The sequence below is a fragment of the Gobio gobio genome (assembly GCF_949357685.1).
Source record: "Gobio gobio genome assembly, chromosome: 6".
NCBI lineage: Eukaryota > Metazoa > Chordata > Actinopteri > Cypriniformes > Gobionidae > Gobio > Gobio gobio.
The window spans coordinates 13,716,586-13,727,678 of record NC_137102.1 but is presented as its reverse complement, the minus strand read 5'-3'; the positions used below and the strand labels follow the sequence as shown (position 1 = coordinate 13,727,678).

Genomic DNA, 11,093 nt, shown 5'->3' with positions numbered 1-11,093 from the left:
AGGCTATATGCTGGTACCTGCGAAAAGAGCACTGAATAAAACATTGACATATTTAGAGCACGCGTGTTTCGTCACGTGAGTTCCTTTTAGAAGTTTCAAATTATGATTTTACTTATGCAAATTTGGGTTACAAATGATTAGCCCACCGAGGAAAGACTTAAAACGTTTACTATTACTATCAATCTAAATTATAAGATGTTTTACATGAATACATTTAACAGTGAGTCCAATAAATAGCCTATGCAGTAGGAAATCAAATATTTTTTTATTTAAATATGAGGTTTTGTTTGTCAGGTGCACACTTACGTCATCATAGCGCACGAAAGTAAAGGGGGAGTGTAAGAGTAAGTGACATTTCTCTACAGTTCACTTTATCTTTATCAACCGGTTTAGAGCTCGGGAAAGAAGTAGTTCAATTCCCCTTGAAATGCAGCAGTTTCCTGATGAGAGGAAGTAGGCGATTTCAGACCTCCTCCACAGACTATTAGGCTAATCCTATTAAACGTAGGATGGGAGTGACTTCGACCGATAAATACAACTTGGTACTTTTCACACTGGAATTAGGTGAGTAAATGAGTCTTTTTTTCTCTCTCCAATTGTACGTTATTGAAAAGGTAAAATGTAATTTTACTCACTTTGCACACCCTTCGTGTCATTGGAAATATATTTGTATATAATGTGGGCGAATTATAATGTAGGAATTTTTCATTGATAGAGTTTATTTTTGGCTGTTTAAATTGAGGATTATGAATTCCTTTTTTAAAGAAAACAAGTTGTGTGTATTAATCTGGCTGATTTATTCTGTTGTATTTCAGTTTCATTGGTACAGGCAGCATGTGCTGGAGGAACATGTGAAAACGTATTCCAAGGTTTCTCTGACTGCCTGCTCAGTCTTGGAGAAAACATGGTGAACTATACCCAAGAGCTGGATGACCGCGAAAACCTACAGACCATCTGCTCGTAAGTACGCTGTCTGCAATCTTATCTGGGAGAAGCTAAGCATTTCATCCTTCTTATGTTTTAGATTTGATCTATGAGTTGAACTCAGGCCATCCATGACTCAGACTCACAATACTGAAACATATTTCATTTGCAAGGACTAAAACAGATTGTGCACCTCGTGTTTCTCCTCATGCAGATATTGGAATGACTTCCACTCGTGTGCCTCCACCGCAATTGCAGATTGTCAAGAAGGAGCAGGACTTTGGGAAAAACTGAAACTGCAGTCCCGGAGCTTGAACTATCAGGGAAGCTTGTTCGAATTATGCTCTGGGGATAGTGGAGTATCCAGAGTTTTATTAACAATGGAACTGAAGATACTGCTGATGTGTTTCACCACACTAGTGGCGTGGCTTGCTTTTGAGTAAGAAAACTGAAGAACTGATCTGGAACAAGTTCCTAAATGGATTACATGCACCCCTGTTTCTCTTCAGCTGAATCGATTTTGATGCACATAGACATCTTGGCACTCTTTGGGGAAAAAAACAAAACTATGGAATAATTCATAAATGACTTTCTTTAAAGGCCTTATTTTTTCTTTCCCAAAATTTGAAGACGATTTACAGTAAAAAAAATCTTATGAAAATATATTTTCAAAATTCAATTGATTTGACCATTGGTGTACAAAAACAGCAGACATTCTGGACCAATTATAGAATTTAGTTTTATTATTTAAAGCATGTCTAAATGATCTAATAAGCACTTATTTAACAACACAGATTGTTTTTCCTTACAGACCAATCTGCCCAAACAATATATAATACAATATAGAATAATGACATACTTGCACACTAATACTTAGAAATTAAAATGGCATATGCAATACATCAAATTATAGAAAGGTGTGTTGAAATTGAAGCAAATGAAGTACAAATCAAATAAATCGAATAATGTTTAGATAAAGACCATGTTTTTGTATTTTTTTGTATTTTGAGATTCTCAGTCTCAAAATATAGCAAATTATTTGTTGTATTTTGAGATTCTAAGTCATCTAAATAGTTTCAAAAGCTCATTAGTGAGATCCTGAGATTACAGTCCTGCTCTTTCACCCTCTCCCAGTACAGCGAGTTGCTTTAAATAAAATAAAAAGCTAGATGCAAGCAATTCCACAGCACTGTATATTTTTCTGAGGAGTTGCATATGCTAATTTAAAGTTACAGAGCCTCTAGCGTTTTTTTCCTCTTTAATGACTGCAAAAAACCTGAACATCTGTCTAAAGCAAGACACACAATGCTACATATTAAATTGGAGGGAACATATTCATTGGAATAATACTGGCAGGAGCAGATGCTCTCTTTCCTGTAAATCCCAGCCCTTGAAATAGGACCTCGGCCTGGTTATTCACACGTGCTGCACTGACGGTCCTAATCGTTCCCTGAAGGGACTGTGCGTTCATCGACTGTGCGCACATCTGTCTTCTTGTTTGCTACAAAGCCTGACGTGAACAAAAAAAATAAAAGCAGATCTAGTACAGTCACCTTGAGAGTAGAATATACTGTAAGTGATGTGTTGTCTGTGAGTGGAAAATGAAAAGATTTGTTTAAATTATTCAATCAATATTGTTTGCATCTCATACATGCAAACGACTTGTCTCTGCACTGTATATGCAAGACCCAGAGCAGAACATACGCTATATTGCCAAAAGTATTGGGACACCCCTCCAAACCATTGAATTCAGGTGTTCCAATCACTTCCATGTCCACAGGTGTATAAAATCTAGGCTTGCAGACGCTTCTACAAACATTTGTGAAAGAATGGCTCGCTCTCAGGAGCTCAGTGAATTCAAGCGTGGTACCGTGATAGGTTGCCGCCTGTGCAAAAGCCAATTTGTGAAATTTCCTCACTACTAAATGTTCTACCTTCAACTGTTAGTGGTATTATAACAAAGTGGAAGCAATTGGGAACAACAGCCACAAAGTGGTAGGACACGTAAGAGCGGGGTCAGCGCATGCTGAGGCACACAGTGCGCGGAAGTCGCAACTTCCTGCAGAGTCAATAGCTTCAGACCTCCAAAACTTTGTGTGGTCTTCAGATTAGCTCAAGAACAGTGCGTAGAGAGCTTCATGGAATGGGTTTCTATGGCCGAGCAGCTGCAAGTGTAATGCAAAGCTTCGGATGCAGTGGTGTAAAGCACACTGCCACTGGACCCTAGAGCAGTGGAGACATGTTCTCTGGAGAGACGAATCACACTTCTCTGTCTGGCAATCCGGTGGATGAGTCTGGGTTTGGCAGTTGCCAGGAGAACTATACTTGCCTGACTGCATTGTGCCAAGTGTAACGTTTGGTGGAGGGGGGATTATGGTGTGGGGTTATTTTTCAGGGGTTGGGCTTGGCCCTTTAGTTCCACTGAAATTAACTCTTAATGCTTCAGCATACCAAGACATTTTGGACAATTTCATGCTCCCAACTTTGTGGGAACAGTTTGGGGATGGCCCCTTCCTGTTCCAACATGACTGTGCACCAGTGCACAAAGCAAGGTCCATAAAGACATGGATGAGCGAGTTTGGTGTGGAGGAACTTGACTTGCCTGCGCAGAGTCCAGACTTCAACCCGATAGAACACCGTTGGGATGAATTAGAGCGAAGGCCTTCTCGTCAAATATCAGTGCCTGACCTCACAAATGCACTTCTAGAAGAATGGTCAAAAATTCCCATAAACACACTCCTAAAGCCTTCCCAGAAGAGCTGAAGCTGTTATAGCTGCAAAGGGTGGACCAACTCCATATTAAACCCTACGGATTAAGAATGGGATGTCATTAAAGTTCGTGTGCATGTTAAGGCAGGCGTCCCAAAACATTTGTCAAAATAGTGTATAAGTAACTAAAAAGTGTTTAATAATTTAGGGACTCTTCCAGACTCAGGGCAGCATCCAAAACACAATAAACCACTCAGATTGACAGATCACAGCATTACAATTTTCACTTGGAGATTTTTGTTGCAGGAAAACAAAATAAGCTTGTCCACTCTTTGAAAACCCAGTTGATAACAGTTGATAAGACCAGGTGGTTAATTGTACGTCATAAAAAGTTTAGTATAAGCCATTTGAAACGCCTCTGATGATTATCATTGTGTGAAATATTTAAGGCGTTGTCAGAGCAGATGATAGCGGTTGGTTGCTGAGGAGTCAGAATGTGCTCTTTACAGATATATCATGCAACTGACTTTATGCTTCTGTATTGTTGAGCAATTATTCTTCTATGCATCACAAATTTATTTTATGCAAAATGTTGAAGTACAGCTAATCACTATCGTGTAGAAGGCCATTGAACTGTCATTTCTGAATCTCTCTCCTCTTCAGTTTTATGGGCTACAGAAGGAAAGAGTCCAGGCTCTTTCAGGTTGTTAATAATTCAGGAGGTTGTGTGAGTAAATGGGGCAGGCGGTAGATCCAATGTGGACCCTGTGGAAATGGAAGCAGCAGAGCAGAGGATGAATAATACACACAGGTGACATGTTTGAATGCAGAAAGTCAAGGAGAGACACGGAGGCTTTCAAAGCTCCTGCTCAATGCTTTGAATTTTTATTAAGATGTAAACATTTATAATGAATTTAATTCTGTGTGGTAACTTTAAGAAAAAAAGGTTACTCATGTTCTCCAGCTGGCTACAGTAATTTGTTGGTGTGATTTTCTGCTAAATTAAACTAAAAATCAACCAAGAAGCAAAAAAAAAAAAAAAAGAGAGATGGTAGACTTTTTCATTCCTTGATTGTGCACCACTAAATAAATAAACAAACATGAAAACTGTAATGGTAGTGTTTATTTCCAGAAGTGTTCACTTCAGATACCACAGTGGGTAGTATTACATTATGTTTACTAGTTAAATAACAGTAAAAGATACATTACATCTAATTGGTTCCAAATTGAGTCTAATATGTTTTTAGTTTTTCACATATTTTTAATTTGGCAGAAAGAGCACATTGATAGTGTGATGCTTACAGTCATTGAAAGAGGCCCCATATGCCACAGATAACCATGATGTGGCCCTGGGGATCTTCTGTGTTCTCCCCAGGCACAAACACTGTTGTGGACAAGAATTTCTCTCAATAATGCTCCGTTAGCTGTCCTATATAAAGTTCATAAATGGTAGCACTTGAACATTACAGTAAGTGCACCTTGAGTAAACTGTATTTCCATTTAATATAAGCTACTGCCTTATTGAAAGTAATTTTGCTATTGCTGGAAGTAAAAACTGAAAACTGCCATCTCAATGGATTGTTTAGCTGCTAGAGTAGTGGTGTCAGTTTAGTCATTGTGCACTAGCTTTGTAAAGTTGCTTGCTTACATGTTTTCTTTTTTTCCTCTTTGACCACATGGCTAGTGAAATTACATGTTTAACCTTCAAAAAATGTTGACAAAAGTATAACTGTCTGATTTTAATTATTGGATACAGTTGTGAGAGAAAAAAAGACCTTGGGACAGGCCAAAAATGTGATGCCTTTGATACTAGCAACTTTCATGCTAGGTTAATTCTATGTTATATAATTATTATTCAATAGTAATGTAACCAATGTATTCGTCGAGTGCGCTTACAGTTTGCCAAACTTCATCACGCAGGTAATTGAAATGCCATAACTCTCTATTGTAGGAACGCACGTTGTGAATTGCATTCCACGGCCATCTTCCCAACGGATCCTTACACTAGATGGCGATGTATCAAATGCAACACGAGAAGAACGACACTGAAACCAACATGGCGTCGTGCAGTCGGACTCAAGTGATCTCACTCTACAGGATGCTTATGAAAGAGAGCAAAAAATTCTCCTCATATAATTACAGGTACGTCTGTACTCTTCCTTTTGAGATATAGTCTATACATAATATATTCTCGCATTTTTTTTGTCTCTTTTTTTTGTTTATTTTTGTGTATAGGCTGCAAATAATAGCATTCATTTGAATTTAAACGCTTCTGTATGTGTATTCAACGCATGCCTTTTAAATCGTTTATTTTTTATTTTTTATTTATTAAACGATTATTTACCATCTATTGTTTCTCAGCTATAAAAAATACTGTTTGTTTACAGAACATACGCACTTCGCAGAGTGAAAGATGGCTTCAGGGAGAACCTTCATGTTGACAACCCCAAAACTCTGGATATGCTCATAAATCAAGCTAGAGAGAATCTGGCGGTCATCAAGAGACAGGCAAGCAATACCAGCTTTGTTTAATATGCCAGTATGGTTTTATGGCCAAAGAACACTTAAAATTGAATGGCCTGTTTCAAATAACAGAATGCTCCCATTTAGAGAGTATTTAGAGTTAATAATTAATACATTTTATGTTATATATCTAAGACACTATCACTTATCCGTTTTTCACAGGTTTCCATTGGCCATCTGTATTCTGCTCAGAGGACTGTTGTTGAAAAAGAGCCTCATTTATAAATGTGTTCAGAATTGCCCATGCGGTATTTGTGAATGACAAATCTGTGTAACTTAAAGGCTCTACTAGTCGACTGTCTGTGTAAAATTATGTAGTAGAGTATACTGTAAATGAATGTCGATGCAATATTTTTTTTCAGTAAATAAATAAGATGCATATGGCTATCTAACATTTGTAAAAACTATTTAGCTTTGCAAATCAATAAGGCATATTACATTGGCATGATCCCTTTAAGTACTTTTAAATGGTAACATATTTAGATATAAGTTAAGCATTTGCAAAATGATGATGCATCAGCCAATGTATTATTATAGGAAATGAATAAAAACATTTGCTAATAGCACAAAATTTAAAATTACTGGGGTGAGATGATGGCCAAGATGCTGAATCATAATGAAACCGATTCATCTGAAATGTAAACTTAGTCTAGGCATGTGAATATATACAAATTGAATTGCCCATTGAAGATATGGCTTACACTCTGAATGACTATTATTTTAATGAATAGCAAACATGTCACTCTGAAAGATATGTCTGAAATTATTGAATGATAATCCCATTAATTACAATGTATTAAATGTAAAAAATAATAACAACATGAGGCCTTATGTGTCAATAAAAGCAATATTTTTTTACTCCACAAATCCCTCATTAACAAATAGACAAAAATATATATTCAACTCCTCACAGATCACTATTTTCCAGAAACACAAAATTAGATCAATTAACCTTAAAACTGCTTCAAATGTATAAATCATCCAAATTTTTATATTAAGATGAAATAACATAATTGAGAAGAGCATAGCCAATCATTAAACGTGTTGAGGTGGGCTTTTGTGCTATCAAGTGAAAAAAATAAGGTTGGTGAGTCACCCTATCTATTCAACTTTTTTTTTTTCAACTTGTAAGCGTTTTCTGTGAATGTGTGAGACTTCCTATTCATTAACCGCTATAGGGAAATGGCCTAAAAAGAAGAATAACAAATTGCAGTAAATAGTAAAACTGTTTGTGCAACAAAACTGTGTTTATAATTAAGACCGTACATTCAAATAATATGGTAAGAATCGCCAGTTTGCAATATCAAGCTGCTTAAGAGCTGTTAAGCTAAAAATAACTGGAAGAGGATGACGTCAGGAGCCAGACACATTCAGTTTACAAATAGCTACGCCCGCTCTTGAAATAAAGGTGTTAGCATGACTTAAGCCTCTTTAAACAGATTAATTCAAATGATTAATGATCATGCAAGTAAAAAGTAAAGCTCACTTCATTTCACTAAATGTAATCTGTCAAGTAGTCTGATTCCCCTTGGACAAAATGGACAATGATTTTTTTATGGAATATTGCCGCATTTATTATAAATGATTTATCTGTGCAATTTTTTTTTTAAATTCAGGTGGCCTCCTAATCTTTAATCAGAGTGAACTTCCCCTTCCTCTTGCAAACATCTCTTCTCTGATGACGTGTTTACTGGCACAAGGGCGGGAAAACCCGTCACTCACATGACATCACAGCAATAGCAAACCACATCCATCCAATGATCCAATCAATTCCCGATAGACCAAGTCAAGTCCCGCCCTCATTCATGTTCGATTCATGTTCGTTTCATTTAAGAAATTAGGCCTACTTTTGTCATTTCAGTTTCATGGTGACTTTAAAATGTAGTTTTCTCCATCATTATTGTCCCAGCATTCCCCGAGATTAGTCCGACAATACACTGCGAAATGCACAGATGAATCTCTGTTAAAACAGAGCGGCGCGTGCAAAATAAAGTCAAACTGCTCCCACTGCAGCACTTTTTCTTCATTCAGTCTTAAGACAGCTTGTATATCCGAAAATGTCAGCCAGTTATTCAAAGTGTACCTGACCCCAACTTCTCTTCTTGCGTTGCTCTGCATCACTCTGATCACACCCTTCACTTCAGAATCGGTTACTGTGACGCTCTCCAATGCCACCCCCAGACGGCTTGACTTCTTATCAAACTCCAGCAAACTCACAGGCATGGCAAACGCCGGCACTAAACGTGCTGGAATCAGATCACTGCCATGTTGAAGCTCTTGGTTTGGAGGACGACGCCGGAGTCCAGATGATTCAGTTGCATCATCAGAGATGTCAAAGTGTCTGACGTTCGTGAGGTTCAGCCCCATCATGTCTGCAAACTGAACTCTCTTTCCACATTTCTTGTGTGAGAGAGATTCATCCTGATATAGATCTACAGGCAGAGATTTGGCTCTTTGCCTGTCAGTTTGGTGAGTCTTTGGTGAATGAGGTGATAATTTGTCATATTTTGATGCGTGTTCTGGTTCAGACAGACACACGGTCACGTCCGAAGTTTGAGTTCCCTCTGACTGCTCAATGTCCATCAGCATTAATCCCATCGACCAGTGCAGTGACTGAGGAGCAGAAAGTCTTTTAAATATGAAAACGGGACCTGCAGTCTTTACGTAAGAAAGATGCTTGACAAATACTACATGCACACGAGTTGCGTCACAGCAACGTCACTGGTCTTTGCAAACAAATTGATGATGTCTAATCAGCAAAAATGACTTTTAAAGTAGACTTAAACCAGCCAAGGGCCTTTGGAACATAACTGGCATCTAGCTATTTAATGTATGTTATAACAATTAAACAATTTTACATCTTCAAACGAGAGCATTTATTAAATGCATTTATTCTTTATCGTGACCAAGTGACACAATGATTTTATTGTCATTATTTAATTAATATAATAGCCTAGGTCTATAACATAAAACATATAGTCTCGTTTAGTTTTCCATTGTATGTTATTCCAGAATAACTCTGTCAATCATTGTCTAGTGCAGAAACACAGTGACGAACTGCAGAGGGCTCGTGCGCACATGGCAGAGCGACAAGCACATTTTTCAGCACATGGATCTGTTTACACTCTTTATGACGCAACCGAGTGCAGTAGGTTTTTACACGTAAGGGGCACGATATTCCACAAGAAACCAGTCGAAATCCGCAGGGGAAAGTTCAAGTTTATTTGCATTACACATATAGGCTATAGCTGTCACCAAAATGTACATTGTACATTTGTACAATCTTCACAAACCAAAATCTTAATAAACGAAAGATGTATCTGTTATTTATATTTTGTAATAAATTGGGTCTATTCAGTAACAGTTGGTTTTCCCAAGAATGTCAGTTAATCCAGTAGAATCTCGTTTTAAGTGAGATTCTCAGGCTATATTGTTTATTATAGTTTAGGATACCATTAATAAATAATATATATATAAAAAATTAAATTTATAAAGCAACATTATTGCAGTTTTTTAGCTTAGTTAAATAAAGCAAGATTATTTATATGGTTTATAAATCGAAATTCTTTTTCTAACTGACCCATCTTTTCTCTAGTGTTGGTAGTTATATGCATAGGGTGAATACTGGTTAAGTGGGACAGTTAAGCTTCAAAATTTCTATTTTTACAAGTATATGCTTCCATTGCTAAAAATCAACTCTGAGCTCATCATAAGAAAGTATGTTATACAAAATATAGGTTCTGTGGTTATGACATCTTTTCCGGCTATGACATTGTTTCCATATTCAACAACCTTGCAGTGAATCGGATGGTAAAGTAAAATGTTTCCATATTCAACAACCTTGCAGTGAATCGGATGGTATATATATATAGAATGTAATGGTGAATCAGATGTTTTAAAAATCACATTCATATTGATCTTTTTTTATTTATTTATGCGATTTTGACACTGTCCCAGTTAATAGCGTATTGTTAAACTGGGACAGGGTATTACTGGCAAACATTCAAGTCATTCTAACAGGGGAATTGAGTTCCCCTTTTAATGTCCCAAATAAATTGAGTTAACTAGCGAGATATTTCGTTAAAGATTGACTTAAACTGCTCATAAAAAACAATGCCAATTCCAAAAAAACAAGAAAGATGGAGGGTAAAACCTCAAATGGCCGGGACATTTGCAATATTTGCAAAGCCAGATATGGTGATGAAAATTATCCCAAGATGACCTAGGCTTGAATCATGTGCGTTGTTTGCGAAGACTGGTTCCATGAGACGTGGAGAATGGCAGGGAGGCATTCACTTGCCCTGGCTGTATTGATGTGTACACTAACCTACCGTACAAAAAGCAGAAATAAAATTTAGCCTGTGTGAAATTAATTAGCCTATAAGAAAAGTGATGTTTATTATTATTGTTGTTTATATTGTTATTGTGTATTTACTTCATTAGGCCTACACTTGAATAATAATTTAATGTGTTTGAAGCGTCCCAGTTTGACAGTAGCACCTGGAAAAATGTGGTTTGTGGTCAATGTGTGTTTGAGGAAGAGTCCTCCATCCTGTGTTTAATGTTTCTTTATTTTGTTTATTCTGTATAGCCTAGTATAGTAGAGCTCTTAAGCTATTTAGAATAGTATTATATGACAGATGATGGTAAAAAAATTATGCAGAAGGTAAATTTGAGCAGTTTTGAGGTTAATCAGTCAGTGTCCCACTTTATTCACCCTACCTTCTTTTTCTTCTTTATAATTTACCTTCATGGAATGTACATTTATAATAACTGAGATGTGTTACAATCTAAACTTCTTTATTTTTATTTTAAGAAAACCAAAAGTACAAGGAACGACATTCAAATCACTCAAAATTAGTGAGTGATTTGAAACTTCGCCTACGTAACATTAAAAAGGGGGCTTAGGCACAACATGAAATTAGATGGAGATAAGT

The 11,093-nt window shown here is 36.8% G+C and overlaps 2 protein-coding genes across 2 annotated transcripts; both read left to right on the top strand.

Annotated features, from left to right (window-relative positions):
* The first annotated feature begins 202 nt into the window (after positions 1–202).
* nrn1b (neuritin 1b) lies at positions 203–4,660 on the top strand. Its single transcript, XM_079820117.1, has 3 exons — positions 203–564; positions 816–960; positions 1,139–4,660. The coding sequence occupies exons 1-3, from the start codon at positions 510–512 to the stop codon at positions 1,365–1,367; spliced, it is 429 nt and encodes a 142-aa protein (XP_079676243.1). The 5' UTR covers positions 203–509; the 3' UTR covers positions 1,368–4,660.
* Positions 4,661–5,642: 982 nt separating this feature from the next.
* On the top strand, positions 5,643–6,548 carry lyrm4a (LYR motif containing 4 a). The gene is made up of 3 exons (XM_079820118.1): positions 5,643–5,775; positions 6,021–6,141; positions 6,319–6,548. The coding sequence occupies exons 1-3, from the start codon at positions 5,648–5,650 to the stop codon at positions 6,379–6,381; spliced, it is 312 nt and encodes a 103-aa protein (XP_079676244.1). The 5' UTR covers positions 5,643–5,647; the 3' UTR covers positions 6,382–6,548.
* The last annotated feature ends 4,545 nt before the right edge of the window (positions 6,549–11,093 follow it).